This window comes from Camelus dromedarius, chromosome X (genome assembly GCF_036321535.1).
Source record: "Camelus dromedarius isolate mCamDro1 chromosome X, mCamDro1.pat, whole genome shotgun sequence".
NCBI lineage: Eukaryota > Metazoa > Chordata > Mammalia > Artiodactyla > Camelidae > Camelus > Camelus dromedarius.
This window is the reverse complement of record NC_087472.1, coordinates 30,300,460-30,320,454: the sequence shown is the minus strand read 5'-3', so window position 1 is coordinate 30,320,454 and position 19,995 is coordinate 30,300,460. Positions and strand designations below refer to the sequence as shown.

General features: G+C 40.8%; 1 protein-coding gene and 1 long non-coding RNA gene across 2 annotated transcripts in view; both read left to right on the top strand.

The window, feature by feature from the left end:
* The window catches only part of LOC135320146 (uncharacterized), a 189,039-nt gene extending 172,626 nt beyond the window's left edge, over positions 1–16,413 (top strand). The window contains exons 2-3 of the long non-coding RNA XR_010379387.1: positions 15,578–15,634; positions 16,210–16,413. This is a non-coding gene — a long non-coding RNA (uncharacterized LOC135320146). The remainder of the gene's footprint in view (positions 1–15,577; positions 15,635–16,209) is intronic.
* On the top strand, positions 476–1,561 carry RTL4 (retrotransposon Gag like 4). Its single transcript, XM_010996656.3, has one exon. It carries the CDS (start codon positions 530–532, stop codon positions 1,460–1,462), a length of 933 nt encoding a protein of 310 aa, XP_010994958.1. The 5' UTR covers positions 476–529; the 3' UTR covers positions 1,463–1,561.
* Positions 16,414–19,995: the final 3,582 nt, after the last annotated feature.

Genomic DNA, 19,995 nt, shown 5'->3' with positions numbered 1-19,995 from the left:
TGACCTGGGGCAAACAGTTTCACCTCTCTGTTCTTGTTTGCTAGGTCTGGGTGCCTGTTTTCTCATCTGTGAAATTATGAATTTGGCCTGGATGATTTCTAAGGTCACTTTGGATTATAAGATTGTTAGATTCTCTGATAAAGAAAGATAGTTTAGAACCACAGAGTTAGTCTGAGTGCAGACTGCCCCTATATTACCAAGAAGGGGAGTGGGGAGAGAGATCTACTGTAACGTTTGTATTTATCTTAATTCCAAACCCTCTACGTGTCCTAAGGTAACTTATTTCCTCTGAATGTGCAGACCACTGGCATTCTCCATGAAGAAGAGGCAACACTGAGTAGTGGACACTTTTTGGCATTTCTCCAGCTCAGCTCTCAGCAGACCCTTGTGACTTTTTCATAGCTAACAGCTTTGGCTACTTGCTCATGACACCATCTCTCTGATCACAGAGCAAACCCATCGTCTGCCCATTGTGTCCTTAGCACTGGTACTCAATTCTGCTTAGTTCCACTTGATTTCAGAAGATATAATGGAGAATTACACAGAATCACCACCTACCTTGCAGGTAGAGCATTCCTCCCTTTGGGCAGAGAATCTGAATCCGCAGCCACACATGTGGCATCTGACCGAGAAGAACCCTGCTCTGAGGGACCAACTGATGCCTGCCCTAGCCACCCCAGTGATGCCTGTACCCTGCTCACTTGAGCATCTTTCCCAGTCTCATGATGACCCTGCCAGTCTTTCAGGGCTTCTTGCTCAGGTAACTACCTCCTCAACAACTTTCAAGATCACCAATCCTGCAGATGATGCTCACGTCAAGTTCTCTTTTGACTACCTGCCTCAACAGATGGAAGTTTGTGGGGTCGTATCTGGGCCCGACGAGAGTGCTCTGTTGAAGCAATATGAGAACTTTGTTCCTGACTTCCAGCAGTCATTTGGTGAGCCCACAGAACAGGAAATGAACCCACTGGTGAATGCTAAGGTTGACAAAGAGAACAGTTTCTCTCAGCAGGATGCTACTACTTTCCAGCTCCTTGCTCAGAATCTGAGATATAATGAACCCGATCAGAGTGATCACTTGCAAGAGGGACTAGGTGACTCCATTCAGGATGAAATTAGTGGCACAGATATGATGAACAATCTCCCAGACCTTATCATTCAGTGTATTCATTTAGACAAGAAACGTAGTCACAGGCCAGAGCTCCTACCGTCAGAGGCCCAGACTTCAATGTTGGCTTCCCTGGTCCACCACCAAGCCCTCTTCAGCCCCAGGGGTCCACCATCCAAGGAAGACCCTATACAGCTGCGAAGAAGCCAGCTGCCTCTCACCCCAGCCAAAAGAGCCCGCCAGCAAGAAACTCAGCTATGCCTCTACTGCGGCCAGGCTGGTCACTTCACAAGAGATTGCCTTGCCAAACGTTTTCGAGCCCCAGCAAGGACAAATAACCCAGCTTACCAGTAAGAGGAGCCCAGGCAGGTCACATTGTAAACTTATATCACTGTCACCTCCAGCCTTACTGATTTAAATCCTGTATCAATATTTAAAATATAGGTGGGAAACTGTGATACCACTTTATAGTCAGTCATGAACTAATGTACTTCTGAGAATTCAAACAGCTGAATCTTGTTCATTTGATGACACAACACCAAACTTAATCCAACAATGATAAAAACAATTCTCAGGCACTTTCTGCAGTTGGGATGGGTTTTCCAAGAGTACTGAAAACCTACAGGCAAAACTCTGCTTAGGCTGACCCAATGGAAACCACCGTGGCAATACATTGGGAACTCCATCCCCACCAGTGGGTGGTAGACACCTGGGTTGAGTTTGTTGGCCCAAGTCTTTTGGGCCTACGGTTGGACACAAGCCTTTCACCCTTGCTCTCACTGGTGTGTATACTAGTTTTCTGTTGGTTTAGGACTCTTGGCTGAAGTCTCAATTGCATTTCCACGTCCTACCAGTATTTTCCTACTAGGGGCAGATCTTGTTCCACCTACTGACTACAGTCCAGCTTAACACAAACCAACCTTCATGGAAACACAGCTCTACCATCCTTTCATACAGCTATGCATTTTGTTGCAATTTAAAGACTTCTGCTTGCCCAACAAACTGGACCTCTTGGCTACTGACAGACTAGATTTTATGGCCCTTTGAGCACTCTGCTTGGAACTTTTGGTTCACTTCCTTGAGAGTTAGCCCTTCAGGCAGGTACATGTTTTTAGTCAGGCCCTACCAATCCCAGCTTACTCCCCTTTTCCTCAACAACCCACTTTCAGGCTCCAGCATGCTCTAGGATAATGAACTCTTAACAAGTAGTGAGAGTTGGGGTATGTATCCCATCGTAATTACTGTGTCTAAAGTATATACTTGCTGCCTTATACAGGGAATCTGGCTAAATAAATCTCCACTGAAGATTAAGATAAGGCCCTGCAGTAGTTTCTGACTCTAGAGGTCTCAGCGTGGTCACCATCTAAGATCACTGCTCATTGATGTGGGCAGCTCTACCCTTAATGGACCACTTCTGGGGACCCTTGAAGAACAATTAATGGCAGACAACTTTCTGAACCATCTCATCTTTAAAATCCTGGGGTATGTACATCAACACCATCTGTACATAAAACTCACGAAGTGGGGCTATGATATGATTGCTTATGTTGTGCTTTTGGCACACATCAAATCTATATATGGATCCCTAATGCTTCTGAACAGAAGTAGTGCTATGCTGAAAAGGCACAAATCCCTAAAATGTTAAGGATATACAGTGATAATTGGTGTTTTCTGATAATTACCAGTCCTCTGTTCCCTGCTTCTTGGTGCTGATGTGTGTCCCCATAATGGGTCTTCCGAAGTAAATCAGTAATTCCGTATCCCCTAGCAGGCAGCCAAGACTGTACTTTCAGGGATCATTTCTGTGGTTCATGTTCCCTAGCAGCCATGAGGGCCTCTCAGAGCATGAAGTGCCATTGTAGTTTGGCCCTGTTCCTGGAGAATTACGCTGACTTTTTGACAATACTTAAGCCCAGCTAGGGCTTTATTCCTCTCATCCTGTAGCACTAACAGATCCTTTGCACTCATCAGTGCCTCACTAACCACTGTGCCAATTCTTAATGGTATTCACAAGGAGTCTCCTTTATCAACAGCTTGCTATACATCCACCTTACTCCATATGCTCTCACAACAAGGAGGCCTGAATGCATATATTCCAGTTGTGCAAAGTTGTGAAATTCCCCCTGGTGTAGTGGGATTATATGAGCTCCTCCTATGTGAATTTTACTGACTCTGGTATTACCTGCAGGTGTCCTGATCTAGCACCACCAATCCTGCAATAAAGGACTAACCCAAGGGCCTCTAGTCGCTTTCCTTACTGACCCCAGTATGGTCCTGGAATGTTGATAGGAGCATTCAGTTGGCTTAATCACCAATCTTTTTTTATCTTAGGGCCACAATTTATCATTGTGTACTCTTTATGTGTATGTACTTTTTACATATAAAGATATGTCACTTTATTTTATGCAGAGGACCTTCCCTCTGCAGCAACGTTACCTTATGCCCCAAGGAATCTTCAGATTTCATAGCCTCTCAGAACAGATAATTAATCCCAGGCCATGAACTTCAGTTTCCCTCCTATTTCCAGAAGCCCCTTGCTGAGGAGTTTCCAATCAATGACTTCTTGTGCTCTGTGTGATACAATTTAACATCCAGACTGAGGATATGAATAGGATACTGGGATAATGCTTCACTGCCTAATAGCTAGCAACCATTTTGTTGACCACTTCAAAATTTTGTTATAGTGACATCACCCACTTCAGTTAGAATGAATTACTTAGCATAAAGAGTTACATGGATGCATCCTCGGAGCTTATACCTAAGTGAATTTCTCTGAGAGTGAAACTAATTAAAATCTACAGAGAACAAATGAGATCTACTCTACTCAAAGATGTAGGCTGCAGTTTCAAAGGCTTGGGGAACCCCCAGGTCCAATCAAGACTGTAGTTTTAGGGAGGAAAGTCTGATACATATTTGATGACACCAAGCAAGAGATAATCTAATCACTTTACAAATCTGAAGAAGGAATTGTTCACAAGAGAATGGTTTGCATGGAATCTAGAAAAGGGGGGCAATTAAACAGCCATAGGACATTGGTAACCTCTCTAGAGTCAGAAAGGGGATGTGACCAGCAGATGATTTGGCAGGTCTACAGTGGGGTGGAAGCACCAGCTCATCTCAATTTGTATCATTAGCCATTCAGATTGTCACCTAACTCCCCTTGCTCTGACTCCATGCTCTAAGAAGTAATCTGATTTTAATTACTTTCCCATATAAGCTTTGCTATGGGGAGAGAAAATTTGCTAACCAGCTGACATGAAGTGTTCTAGCCTACTTGGCAGTTAATTCTCATTATAAATGAATAAATTGGTGTTTGGCTTATACACCAGTTTTTATGGGTTTTAATAGCATCAATCCTCCAGACCCTAATCATCTCTGAGCACACTAGAAACAAAATAATATTTTCACCATGCAAAGTCAGCATCACAGCATGAACCATAGTGAATCCATTGAAGGCCTCCCTGGGAGCCTTGCCTCGACAGTGAGTCTCTCTCTTTATCCCTCTCATTTGTCTACAACTATAATAACACTTCTAAATACCTATGGTTTTCATTTCCTGTACTTCCACTCACACCCAGCACCATGGTACTTGGCATAAGTAACTGCTTCTTACAATACTTCATAGTTCAGTCTAATCATCAGAATATACTGCCATGAATGAAGACATAACATATAACTAGACATGAGCCGCTGCCCAGGACCTTTAGAGAAAGAAGGGTGTATGACTGGTCCAATTCTCACCACCTACATTCTGTCCAGATGGCAACATATGAGACCCATTTGTCACTGCCTTCACTTCTATCCATGATAGTAAAACAAATATCACCCTTTTTTGGACTGTTGAAAATTTCCAACCCAGCACCATCTTGCCTATGACCATAAGAGTCATCTCCAAAACAAAATAGAGGTTTAAGCTATACCTATATCTTGGTAAAAATCTAACACCTCATGTCCTTGGGAGAGCTCTGGAAGCTTGTGTTACACCTGTAAAGCCTTCTACATTGGTGGCCATGTTTTATTGTCTCCCTATGAAACTTCAGGTCTCACTTGGCCAAGAAAATGGAAAAACCTTCAAGGGAATATAGTATCATGAATCCTCAATGTCACCTTTGTGCGAGAGTCACTTCCTACATTTTACAAATAAAAGTCCTGGAAGTGAGTTACAACATTTAGTAGAGTCAGCAGAACTACCTTGGTATCAGGACCACACTTTCAAGTCATTGGTTGCCACTATCACTTTGAGCATTCATGCACTGAATTATTGGTATTGCTTCCTGATACCAGTTTTGATCCTGGGGTCTATTTGAACCTGCTTCCTGCTCACTGATTTCTAGTACATACCTTACATGGCACTAGTTCTTATCTGTCCAGCTCACTGATAAGCCAGTTGTGACTGTATTCCACCAATTCCGCTTACTTTACATAGAGGACCACGTAGAATTTCAGTTTTTCCTGTGCATAGAAGACTCATCCCTTTGGGGATAAAATCTGAATTTGTGTGCATCTAGCGAAAGGGAACTAATAGTTGATGAAATGACTACTCTATCCAAGTACTGTGCCCAGTGCTTTAATTGTGAATGATACTCAACTTCACACTACTGAAAGATAGAATATCCATTTCTGGCATTTATTACTTAGCACACCTTTTAGGGGCAGATATTACTAATTCAATTTAAAAGTGACAAAATGAAGCTTCAGAGCAGTTAACTTACCTGCCCTAAATTCACGCAGCTAGTAAATGGCAGAGCTAGGATTTGAAATCAGTATCTTGCTATGTCAGAGCTGCTTGATCTCTGATAGAGGAGGGAAACACTCTAAGTCACACCCCTCCTGACCAGCCATACTGACCCAATTACACCTCCCAAAGCCGCTCGGTACAGAAAGGCCATTTTAGTCACTGGTGTTCACATAGCCACTAGTTGAAACACATGTTCCGGAAAGAAGTCTATAAAAGAAGCACATAGCAATTCAGTGCCTTCCAGGACTTTGAAATTTCATTCATGTTTCTAATAGTTGTAGAAAATTCCTTGACACATCTAAACATACACTGTGTCTTTTAAGGTAGGTCTTCTGGCAACTAGTGTTCTTAGTTTGCCTTCATCTAAAAATATCTTGATTGCTCCTTAATTCCTGACGGATATTTCTCCTGGATGTAAGATTTATGGTTGACAGTTCTTTCTTTTGACACTTTAACAATCTTGTGCCACTTCCTTCTGTCCCCCATGGTTTCTGATGCGAAATCCACTGTAATTTGAATTATGTTTTTCCACTCTAGGCAAGGTGTTATTTCTCTTATTGCTTTCAATATTTTTTTTCTGTTTTTAGTTTCCAGAAGTTTGACTAAGATGTGTCTTGGTATGAATCTGTTTAGGTTTATTTACTACTAGCATGTCATTCTTTTATTTTGAATCCAGTGACCTCTATATAAATGTAAATCTCCCTGAGAAGGGCCCGCATGAAGATTTGCCATTAATTTAAGACTGAGTGTAAAGAAATGTATCACGCACTGCAGGATCGGGGTGACAGTCAGGCAAAGGGCACAGAAAGAGGAGGCAGGAGCTAAAAAATTAAGCTCCCCACTTGCCCCATGGGTTTTGCTGTTGGCCTTGAGTACCCAGAGGCCTGACCTTTAATGAGGACCCCAGATCTTGTGCTTTTTGCTGTTGAACTGACAAGGGTTTTGACACTGCCCCACAGCAATCTCTCACTGGCTGAGGTGTCTACCCCATTTAGCCTCCTGAGGACAGTGTTAAATAAATCAATGGAAGTGGCCAAGTCCAGGCATGCTGGCCTGGGAGCCTCTGTTCAGTGGCATTTTATTAATACAAACAGTTACATTTTCAAAACAGTACTATATTCCCAGGCTAACATGTCAGTCCCTGAGCCCAACTCAGTGTTGAAGCAAGAAAAATGGTCTCCAGCTTTAAAATGCCTTTTTAATTTATTTTCCTGTCAAAGGCTGGGAATCTGACCCTTTATATGTCCTCAAGTTTTGAATCTAAGCACTATCTTAGCAATTTAGACTTGTTGAGACAAGTGTTTTGCAAATACCGCTCCAATGATAGTTCCTTTCTCCAGGAAAAATTAATGTGCTGTGTATTTTTTACAGGTAGGAATTTTAATAAAGTTACTGTTCATTTGGACAATGTAGACAAATTATTTTTTGATGGCCCCAAGGCTGGTAAAATTACCACATATGTCAGTGCCTGTTTTTGATATATGGCCTTGATTAACACACAGATGCCTAGGGATACAAGCAGCGGAAAGGCTGAGGTAAGGTGGAGTTTGACATCTGCATCATTGCCATAAGCTTTATTTGGAGTGACAGTTAGTATACAATTCAAACAATTGATGCACACTGAAAGCCCACTCTGTACCAGGCATTACCAGGCATGGCACAAATGCAAAATTGGCTAGGATGTGGCCCCTGCCTATAAGGGGCTTATAAGATGGCAGAGTCTGTGAGACCCCTGGTGGTGATGAGAGCTATGATGAAATTGGTAATAGCTACCTTTAACTGAGTACTTAACTATTTGCCCAATGCTGTGCCTAGTGTTTTACACGGATTATCTCATTTACACCAAGAACCCTATGAGGTATGTACTGCTATGCCCATTTTACAGATGCAGAAACAGAGTCTCAGAGCCAGTAAGCAGTGAGATCAGAGTCACCAAGATTCACACTCAGGTTTGCCTGGCTCTAAAGCCTCAACTTCTAAGCACTATGACATAAATAATTAAACCACAAGACAGCCCATAAGACAAACCTGGAAGAGATCCCCAAAAGTCAACCAATTCAAGTGTTTCTCAAACTAGAGGGACTTGGGAGAGATGGAAGCCAATTAGAGATCCTAAAACGGAAGAAGACTGGATGGCAGTGATGAGGAGGATTTTGGTATATGCAGGGGCTTCTGGAACCAATCCCTTGTGGATACTGAGGGACAACTGTACAGGCTGATGCCAGCACTACTAGAAAAATGAAATTCAAGCCTGAATTTGGCAGACAGGACCCTCCACCTTATTTCTATCTATTCCTTGGACAACCACTTATTAAGAAACTATGGGCAAGGCACTGTGCTAGGCATATGTAGACAATGAATAAGATATGGTCCCTATACTGAGCAAGATTATTTTCTAAGGCAGGGGTCAACAAACTTTTTCTGCAGTGATTCAGATAGTAAACGATTTAGGCTTTGAAGGCCATGTAGACTCTGTTGCAACTACTCAACTCTACCATAGTAGTGTCAAATTAGCCATAGATAACACATTAAATAAATAGACCAACAGAAATTTATATACAGAAATAGGCAGTGGTCTGGACTTGACCGGGGGGCCAGAGTTTGCCAACTCCTGCCCTAAGGCGTAGGGCTTAACCTTGGCTGCACAATAGAATCACCTGGAGAACTTTAAACAATGCTAACATCTGGGTCTCACTCTCAAAAATTGTCATTCAATTGGTGTGACATGGGGCTTAGATCAGGACTCTTGAAAAGTTCCCAAATGATTTTAATGTGCTAATAATATTAAGAACCACTGCTTTAAAGGGAAACAGATTTATTAATAGCACTACTACAAAACATGGGCCAGAATGAAGGTGTGAATAGGTACCATGGGAATGTAGAAAAAATTGGTTTCAACTGAAGAAATCAGGTTAGTCTTCCTGGAGGAGGTGGCACATGAGCACCAGGCAAAGCAATCCAGGCAACAGTAAGGTATTTCTACTATTGCTACTGCTACTACTACTACCACCACTACCCATAATCATATACCAAATACTTCTCTAGGAGCTTTCTATGCATTAAGGCACTGAAATCTCACAACAATCCTCTGAGTTAGGTATTATCATTATTGTCATTTTATGAAAGAGGAAAATTGAAACCTAAAGACATTGAGAAACTTATCTAGATCACACAGATATAGATATAGATATCTATATCTATATATAGATATATATTATAAGACATGGCACCATTAAACTCCTAGAAGAGGCCATAGGCAAAACATTCCCAGACATTAATCATAGCAATATTTTCTTTGATCGGTCTCCCAGGGAAAAAGAAAAGCAAAAATAAATAGGGCTTAATCAAACTTAAAATCTTTTGCACAGTCAAGGAAACCATCAACAAAAAGACAAACTACAGAATGGGAGAAAATATTTGTAAATGATGCAACTGACAAGGAGTTAATATCCAAAATACACAAACAGCTCATACACTCAGTAATGAACAAATAACACAATAAAAAAAATGTGCAGAAGACCTAAATAGACATTTCTCCAAAGAAGACATACAGATGGCCAAAAGGCACATGAAAAGATGCTCAACACTGCTAGTTATTAGAGAAATGCAAGTCAAAAGCACAATGAGGTATCACCTCACACTGGTCAGAATGGCTATCATCAAAAAGCTACAAATAATATATACTGGAGAGTTTGTGGGGAAAAGGGAACCCTCCCTACACTGTTGGTGGGAATGTAAATTTTTGTAGCCACTGGAAAACACTATAGAGTTTCCTTAAAAAACTGAAAATAGACCTACCCTATGACCCATTAATTCCATGCCTGGACATAAATCCAAACAAGATGAAAACTAATTTGAAAAGATACATGCGCTGCAATGTTCATAGCAGCAATATTTACACAATAGCCAAGACATGGAAACAACCTAAATGTCTGTCGACAGATGACTGGATAAAGAAGCTGTGGTATTTTATACAGTGGAATACTACTCAGCCATTAAAAAGAATAAAATAATGCCATTTGCAGCAACATGGATGGACCTAGAGAATTAAGTAAGACAGGGAAAGACAAAGAAAAGTATATGATATCACTTATATGTATAATTAAAAAAAAATACAAATGAATCTATATACAAAACCAAAACAGACTCATAGACATAGAAAACAAACTTATGATTACTACAGGGGAAAGAGATGGAGGGTGGGATAAGTTAGGCGTATGGGATTAACAGATACAAACTACTATATGTATAATAGATGGGCAACAAGGACCTACTGTAGAGCACAGGGAACTATATTCAATATATTGTAATAACCTATAGTGGAAAATAATCTGAAAAAAAAATATATATATATGTAACTGAGTCTCTCTGCTGTACACCTGAAACTAACACAACACCATAAATCAACTATAGTTTTTAAAAAGCAAGATAGTTGTTACCTTTGGTAGCAAGGAGCGAGGCAAAGGAATGGGACAGAGTAGGAACATATAAGTAGATGTACATGTGTTGGTAATGTTCTAGTTTTTTTCCACTGGGCGGTAGTTTCACAGTTTTTTATCATATTAGATTTATAAATAAAGCCATGCATTGGCCAATGATGATAACATATCATGAACCAAGGAGTATGTAAATATATACATAATCAGGTATAAAAAGAGAGGAGAGGGGAGAGGAAGGGGGACAGAGAAAAAGTTGGAGAATTGGGAAGATTCAGGAGTAGTTATTTACCTTAAAATGTTCCCCACTCACCCTTGGTCCCCAACAGCTCTTCACCAACCCTACCTGTCCTACACAGTCACCCCAAAAGTAGGATTATCAGGGTCTCAGGTGGGCTTTATGTTCTTGGGCGGTCCTTGTGCCTTGAGGCATTGGCATTAACACTGGGAGGCTGCAGCCACCGGGCAAGGCAGAGGAGTGGGTTTCTCAGGCTTGCCAAGTTGACATGTACTTCCTCTTTGCTGCCAGCATCATCAAGAGGAGGTGGCTGACAACAGGGCCCCCCGTGGTATCCTAGCTCTACATTTCCTCTCCTCTTTGTGCTATTACTTTGCCCTAAATGATCACAGTTATCTGATCGCCTTGGAGGAACAAGGGAGACATTGAACTGGATGGCACTTTGACCCAGAACCCCTTCTGTACCTGTTAACTTCCTTCATAGTTCCCATCTTTCATTCATTATTGTCCTGAAAGCAGAGCCAAAATGTAGGGCCCCAAAGCAAAGACTGTGGAGGAGGAGTGGCCAGGAACAGTTATTTTTCTTATTTCCTCATTTGATCCAGCACCCATAGACAGACATCAAGTGAGATAAAGCTGCAGCAAAGCTTGTGATGGGGCCTCCATGATACCTGCAAACACTCCAGAAATGGTCCCAGGTGGGCAGCAGAGCCTTAGAGAGGGCTCACCGTCTAATGCACTGTACCCTAAGGCTTGCTGCAGCAGGGTTGGCCTTTCTCCTCTGGCACTGTCTGGCCTTGCCTGAGCTCTTTGAGGCACAAGCCCTGTTACCACTCCCTTCCCCTCTCAATGGCCACTGGCTTGTCACCTTCTCATCCCCCCTCTGCTACTTCTCAATAATTTTTCCTTCTCACATCTCTATTTATGTTTTCCCTTTTTGTGTCCTGAACTTTTGCTTTCCTGTTTTTTTCTTTCCTTCTTTTTTATTTCTGTTATCATCCACTGTAGCATCCCCTACTCCCTTCTATCTTGGGTTTCCTACCCCTGGCATCACATTGTCTCTTCCCTTCCCTTCCCACTCTCTGTCTCTCTGTCTGCTTCTCTCTCTCTCTCTGCACCTCCTCCCCTCTCTTTCTCACACACACAAATGATATTATTTTTTAGCAGCAGAGCATCTTCATTCTCTATATTTCCTTTCCTCTTCCTAGTCCCCAGTTTCTCTTATTCAAAATTAAAATGGATGGGAGCCAAATCCCTTATACTACCAATATGAGGTGACAAAGTTAGAACAGTCAGCCCCTAGGAAGTACTTCTACTGGAATCCTCAAGGGGCTACATTTTCACAACAGGCACACGAAGCATATATGTAGGGGTGTGTGTTTGGCCATGCTGTGGGTGGAGGGTGCTAGACTGGTAGAGCTCCCTATGTCTGCGTTATCACCAGCCCCAAAATGCTGGATCTGGAGCCCATTCCAGGGCCAAATCTGGCCATTGAACAGATGCCCTTGTTATAAAGACAGCCAGTGAACCAAAGCAAAGAAAAGTTAATTCCCCAAAGGAATCATATTAGACCATCTTTATGGAGAGGTCGGGACAGGTCAGCCAGCTCAGCAAAGAAAAGCAGCTGGTGGAGAGGGAGTACATTCAGGCTCCTTTTGTCTGCTTAGCAAGTAAGGGCCAGTCCTGAAAATCGCTTGGGTTTCCAAATGAAGGTTCTTTGAAATTGTAGCCATAGCTCTCCCATTTAAGGAATCCATGGGCATATGTGTCCTAGCACACACAGATGCCAAGGGTTGACCTGAAGAGTGCGGGGGGGGGGGGGGGGAGCAGTCGTGGGAGCAGGGAATCATTGAAGATGTCAGCAAAGGAATTCACTCATTCTCCTCAGCAGTTTTGAGAATAATAATAGTATCAATTGTACCACTTACTGTGTGCTATGAAACAGGTACTGTTCTTTTCAGAAGAGGAAATTGAGGCTCAGAGAAGTCAATTAACTTGCTTCCGGTTAACAGCAAATTACTGACTAAACCAGCTTTCAGGAAGCTGCCAGGCTTAGGATGAGTGTTAGAAAATGGGGCAGGGTATAGGGGTATACGGTGACATCACTACTAGGGGCACTGAGATGCAGGATAGAGATTAGGGTGAGGCAAGTGAGGCACCTAGGGTGCCAACTTTAAGGAGGCATCACTCTTAGTTTGCTGGCCCTGCATTTGCACAGTGCTGAGAGTGTGAGCCCTGGTCACCTCACTATTTCATCACTGTCCTAGCCCTGCTTGGATGGATCAGTTTGTACAGAACTAAAGGAAAAGCCCTAGGTTGGAAATGAATTTTACACCTGAATTTGTGCATTTCAGTTGAGGTTGCTATAATTTTTTTGAGGATGCTATAGTTTTAATCTAGTTGAGCACTGAGCATGTAAATTAGAGGATTATTATATTAGTCTTAAAGGTTAATTGCTGTGACAAACAACCTCAACGTCTTAGGGACTTAACATAGTAAAAAGTTTATTTCTTACTCACTCCTTTGTCCTAAGATATTTGGCAGGTAGACCCAGTCTCCTCCCATCATCTTCTAGGGGCTTAGTGCCCTCCATTACAGACTTCACATCCAACTAGGAGGTAAAGGGAGAGGAATATGAGGAGGACCTCGGGGGAGATTTTATGGGCCAGACCTGGAAGTCATGTACACCCCTTCCATTCACATTCCATCAGTCAAAATGCAGTCATGTGGCCCCACCTAACTGCAATGCAGTCTTACAGGACACCAAAGGAGAGAATATAGATGAGAGGCAGTGGTAAAAAATTAGCCTGTCTCTGTCAGAGAGCTATAACCCAGGAGCCTGTACCTGTGTGCACATGTAGGTACTGTAAGCAACAAGCTTGCAATGACACAGCATGCAAATGGGAGCCACAGGTAGTGTTAATCATTGACGGAGCTAGGAATTGACCTCAGTTCCACTTGACCCTAAACGCTACTACTAATAATAGCAGCTAATATTTGCTGAGCACTTACTATGTCCCAGGCATTATTCTAAAGGTCTTACATATGCATTAAGTCATTTGTCTTCACAAAACCCCAATGAGATAGCTGCTACCATTATCCTCAGTTTATGGATAAGGAAACCAAGAATCAGACAGATTAAAAAAAGACTTGTTCAAGGTCACACAGCTGGTGAGTGATGAAGTTGGGATAGAAACTCATGTTCTTACTAAGTATTTTGAGGAAGATACTAGTCTTTGTGCATCTGGGGACATATGAAAGATAAGAGAATTAGTTCTGGCCATGGAAGGAATTGATTGGCTTGTAGTTTGAGATGTTAGGCATCCACATATGATATATTTAAATAAAAATATGCTACACTATGCTTTGGGATAAGAATCGGTGGAGTGTATGTTAATACTATGGGAGAAGGATTCATGGAATTGGTAAGACTATCATGGTATTTAGAAGGTAGTGGGTACTGATCATCATAGTTTTAGCATTGCTCTAAATCCATACAATGGAATACTAATCAGCTATAAAAAGGAAGGAAATTCTGACACATGCTACAACATGATTGCAACTTGAAAATGTTATGCTAAGTGAAAGAAGCCAGACCCCAAGGTCATATATTATATGATTCCATTTACATGAAATATTCTGAATAAGTAAATCCACAGAGACAGAAAGCTGATTAGTGATTTCCAGGGGCTAGGGTGAGACTGACTGCTTAATGGGTATGGGGTTTTCTTTTGGGATGGTGAAAATGTTCTGGAAGTAGACAGTGGTGATGACTCCACAACATTGCAAATTATAGTAAATGGCACTAAGGTTAAATTCCATGTTATATTTATTTCACCACAATGAAAAAAAGTCCTAACTCTCACCTATACAAGGAGGGCCTTCATGAGATTTTAAAACAGGATCAGAATGAAAACTTGAGTATATTATTACATGACAAAAGGAAGCCACAAAAAGACAAAAAAAAATTGTTTGATTCCACTTATATGAAGTATCTTAACTAGTCAAATACAAAGAGACAAAAAGTAGAATGGTGATTACCAGGAGCTGGGGGGAGGAGGAAATAAGGAATTGTTGTTTAGTGCATATAGAGTTTAAGTTTTGCAAGATGAAAAGTTCTAGAGATTTGATGCACAACAATGTGAATATACTTAACACTACAGAACTGTACACTTAAAATGGTTTAGATGGTAAATTTTATGTTCTGTGTTTTCACAATGATTTTAAAACATATATACAGGATCTGAGGGGTAGAATCCTAGGGATTCTGGCTCTATTAGAGGTTCTTACTAAAAAGATGTTTATTAAAAGAAAACAACCTTGTGGCCTAGTGTCTTAAAAGCCAATTGTCTCAACCCATTTACTAATGTTACCTGAGACCTAGTGATACCCCAAATTTTCTAGATCTATGTTTATATTTTTCTGTAGCTAATTAGGAGCCATGGACGAATTAATCTGTTAATTGCCTAGTATAACCTTAATGGCTGGAAGGCCTCTTTTACTTCCTGTCCTTCTTCCTGTTTTTCTATGTGTTGACTGATTTATTGCATAGATATTCTTTAATCAAGACAAATGATGAGCAAAATCAATCAGTATTATTCCTTATGAACTGGTTTGGTAAGAAATTTAATTGTGGGGAGAGGAGAGTGACACTATTACTTCAGATTGTGTGTGAATTTCAATAATATAGGCAGGTGGAATCATAAATGAGTGCATATGTCCTTTACAAGAAGACTCATCAGAGAGCTGCTAGCCTGACTGCCAGCCATACTAGTTTGAGTTCTGTCCCATATTGTTTAAGGATAGAAAGAATGGTACACTTCCCAACATGGAAAGCCTGGGAAAGCATGTGTGCTTTGGAGTCAAAAAGCCCTAAGCTTAAAATCTGCGTGAACTTAGACTTGTCACTTACTCTCCACAAGCCTTAAATTTCCCATCTGTTAGGGACTGTACTTTGTGAAGTTCTTTGGAGGATGACATGAGATAATACATGTAAAGGGTTTAGCCAGATTCTGGCACCTGAAAATGAGACAATAAATTTTGCTTGTTCTTTTCAGTATGAGAAGCTGGCCTTTACCTACAAGGAGAAGAATTCAGAGGCACTAGTACAACTGGTAAGTTCAGTCCAGAGAGCCACATTAGTTTCCTTCTACTCTAAAACATCCAACATCTGTATTTACCTCCCATCCTGAATAGAACTTTCTGAACTATTTCTCACTATCTGCCTTCTCTCTTACATAAACACAAGTTCTTGCTTACCCAGTGAATTCAGAGCTATAGGTGTTCTCCCCTGAATATTCCCATACTCAGGCTTTCCATTTCTTCTTTCAAGCTTTCTCTCAACATTCCCGTTATCATGATTTTGTCTCACACCTTTACATGCCATATTCACTCCATTCTTTCCTGTTTTTCAAATAGCTCCTGCAACTGGCCTTCATGCAGTCAAAGGTAGTGCAAAATCTTCTTGGGTACTTTCCAAACACTCATTCACACTCACTCTCCCAAAGCTTTCAATTTCTGCACTATGTTCCTTCTTTGCTGCAAAGGATTTAGGATTGCATCTGTGTGCTGTTTTCACATTTTTTAACCATGCAAGCAGTTATGCAATCCATATACAACATTACCATTTGTCTAGATGGTAGGAGTCTCAAGGGCAGCGATCATGATTGATGGTTCATCTTTTCAACAGATGAAACAGACCATGATGTATGCAGAGAACCATCTGTGGAAAAACATCTCCAAAAGCCAGGCAGAGAGTGTGCAGGTATTGTCAGTCAGACGTGGATCAGACAAAAAGGACCAGCTAATACTCAACAGCCCAAATCTTAAATCCTCGTGCTTTTCACCCCCATTTCTTTGCAGACAAAATGCAATCCTACAGGCTTTGGACTGGTGAGGAGGAGGGAAAGCCTCTTCCCAGGTTTAATTCAGACCCAGTTAGGGAATAATCTCTATCAGTGATCAAAGTAGAAGAAGCAATTTCTCTACACTTAGTAGGAGGTTGTATGCCCTTGGCAAGTTCCTTAGTCTCAACTTCTTCCTCTGTACAATGGGGATGATAAACAATAGTACCCACTTTACAAGATTTGTTGTAAGGCTTAAATGACATGCGAATCAATTAGTACAGGGCCTGCCACGTATTACCTACTCAGCAAGTGTGCCTGCTGCTGCTGAGGATGAGGATGAGGATGAGGATGAGGATATTAAGAAGGCGTCCTTGAAGAAGGCCTGTCTTAGTCTTTCATACTGAAAATTACCAACCAGTCAATCGTTTCAACCAGGCTAACTTTCCACCATGCAGAATGAGCATGTATGAATCTTGGACTGTTTTTTGGAGCATGTGTATATAGGATAAACTATCTCGCAGTGTCCCCTTCTGAGGGATTACAGCCAAGGGGCATTATTAAATTTGTTTCTGATGGCATAGTTGAAAAAGACAGCTTCATTAACTCCCAGATACCCCTCCTACTAGCTGTGGTACATACTGTCATCTCTGCAGCCTCTGAGTAAACTCCTGACACTCTAGCCTGCGTAGTGGGCACACTGACCCAGGCAAGTAAAGTTGGGCTCCCTTAACCACCCACTAGATTTCTTTCTGACAAAAAAAAAAAAAAAACAAGTATAATGCAAGCTCTGTTACCATAAGACTGAGATTCTAAAAATCAAGTTTAACATCGGCTTCATGAGGCATGGTTCTGGTCCTTGAGAACTTTCCTACTAGATGGAAAGCATTCTCTTTCTGTCACCTCAGTTTTGTCTTTTTACCTTTTAGTCTCTCTAATATTCATTAATATTTTGTATACAACAGGGGTTTTTAATTATACACATGGGTAATAGCAAAAAAAAAAAATAAATAAAATCCATAAGGCACCTCCCTGACACAAGCACTACTACTATTTGCTACAGTCCTCCCTGCAGCTTGCTCTGCCGTGCAGTGGGCTGTGTGCATGGCTGCAATCATCTTGAAACAGTGTGATGTGATAGGAGGAAAATGGACTGGGGGGGTCAGATAAACCTGGATTCACGTCCTGCTTTGTCACGCATGCGACGTGTGAATTTGGCCTGCTTTCTTAATCTCTCTCAGATTGTTTCCTCATCCACACAATGAAAGTGAATAGTACCTACTTCACAGGGTTGTTGTAAAATGTACAGCTGATAACATGTGCGAAAATGAAAATGCTCAAAACATAAAATGAAATTTTCACGTAAGCACTCTATTCCTCACTGATTGGCAATGACTTGTTCATTTATTCATTCAGTCAATAACCAGTTGTTGAATATCTACAGTATGCACCCTTTCTCGTTTATCTAGTAAGTTTTGGACAAGGACCCGTTTGAGTGCTGTATACTTTTGTTATTGTTGATTTGCTTATTCACTCACATACTATCATGTTTCCTTTTTTTTTAACTGAAGTCTGGTCAAGTTACAATGTGTCAGTTTCTGGTGTACAGCATAATATTTCAGTCATACATATACATACATATATTCCTTTTCATATTCTTTTTCATTATAGGTTCCTACAAGATATGGAATATAGTTCCCTGTCCTATACAGAAGAAACTTGTTGTTTATCTATTTTATATACAGTAGTGTGTATCTGCAAATCTGCAAATCGCAAACTCCAATTTATCCCTTCCCCACCCACTTTCTGCCCTGGTAACCATAAGTTTGTTTTCTATGTCTGTGAATCTGTTTCTGTTTTGTAAATAAGTTCATTTGTACCTCCTTTAAAAAACAAACCTAACTACCAACACTTTTTAACCCCTGTCACGTTACAATATTTGTTTTAATATCTGCTTGAGCTGGTTGCTTCCCACTCCTCCTCTCCTCCCTGCTATTGTGTTATCACCTGTTTTCTTCTTGTAAATTAATAATTAGTAAGATTGTTTAATATTTAGATACTTAAGAACCTTTAATAAATATAATGTTCTTTATGTTACTCTTGTAATTTGTATGAAATTACAATAAAACAGCAAATTAGTAGGGGCCGACTAAGAATGATTTTCAATATTCTGCACATTTAAACTGTGTCTTAACTTAGGCCATCCAGCTAAAATCATGGCCTAGTCTGTAGGGATGGCAGTCAGAGAACATAATCACAAGCCGGCTGGAATCCCTAATCCACTACTTACTAATAATTTGACCTAGGACAGTTTCTACATCTGTAAAATCAGGATAGTAATTCCTAGCTCATTGGGTTGCCAAGGGGGTTAAATGAGGTAATGCAGGTAAAGCTCATATTGTACACTTACTAAGTGTACAATAAAAGAGAGCTGGCTAAAACCAATGTGATTTTGTACTTAACTCAGAGAGTTTAAGAAACTAAGCTGCAGTCCCATAGCTAGTACAGACAGATCCAGGACCAAACCCAGGTTTCTGTGACTTCAAAGCCCATGTTCCTCTTACTATATCATACTATCTCCATATGATTCTGAGCATGTGATCTATTGCACTGCAAAAGAAAACTTTCAAATAAGTGCTCAACGAAAAGACAGCTAGTTACAACCACTGTGATCATATTATTTTTAAACTATGATATATTCCACAATCTTCCAAACCTACACCATCCTTCAAGCCTTGTTATAGTGTAGACTTTAGGGCTAGAAGACAGTCCTACACCATTTATGAAGGCTACTCCAACAGATTCATTGAAATGGTGGCAAAATAGAGCGCTAGCAAACAGTGGTTCCACACTGCCTGGGTTGAAATCCAAGTGTTGCCACTCACTAGCTGTGTGACCTTGAGCAAGTTCCCTGACTGATCTGGACCTCAGTTTCCTCATCTTTAAAATTGGGGTAAAATTCGTATCAAATTCAATACAATCACTGGGGGGATGAAGAATGTTAATAGTTTTAGGTACTTATAAAATATCTTCCACATATTTAGTGCTCAATAAATACTAGGTGGTTTTATTATTATTTGTCTCTCTTTTTTCTGATTTACTATAACACCTTTCATACTGGTACTGGATTACATGTAATTTTTAACATAATTATGCAGCGTTTTGATCTGTTAGGTGTGTATCATGTCTTCTCAACTAGATTTAAAGTTCCTAGGAAGAGGCACCATTTCGTAGGCTTTGAATCTCTCATAACATCTACACTGGGTACTTGCAAAACAAATCCTTGTGGAGTGAAATTGCACACTAGCCTCAGTGCAAAGGATGGTCAAAAGAATCCTTGGTGTATTTTAAAATAACTTAGTGCCTTCATCATCTCCTGTTGCTCTACAGAGAACCATCTTAAAGCTTCCAACCTGACAACTAATGACCAAATCCCCAGGAGCTCTGTGGTTTGCTTCATGGCCTGCCCTTCATGAGTCTCCAGTATGCAGAAAGAATGTAATTGAGAATTCAATCTTCTGCACACAAAACCTGCAGGTCTGAACTCTGATGACCCTTAGCTGGAAGTACATGGTACTGGTTCCCTGAAATGTAATTTCAGGAGAAGTTTAAAAAAATAACGGAAACACCCC

What these genes read in the sequence shown, in the direction of transcription:
- RTL4 (XM_010996656.3), top strand. Translation starts at nt 530, where the DNA reads ATGGAGAATTACACAGAATCACCACCTACCTTGCAGGTAGAGCATTCC.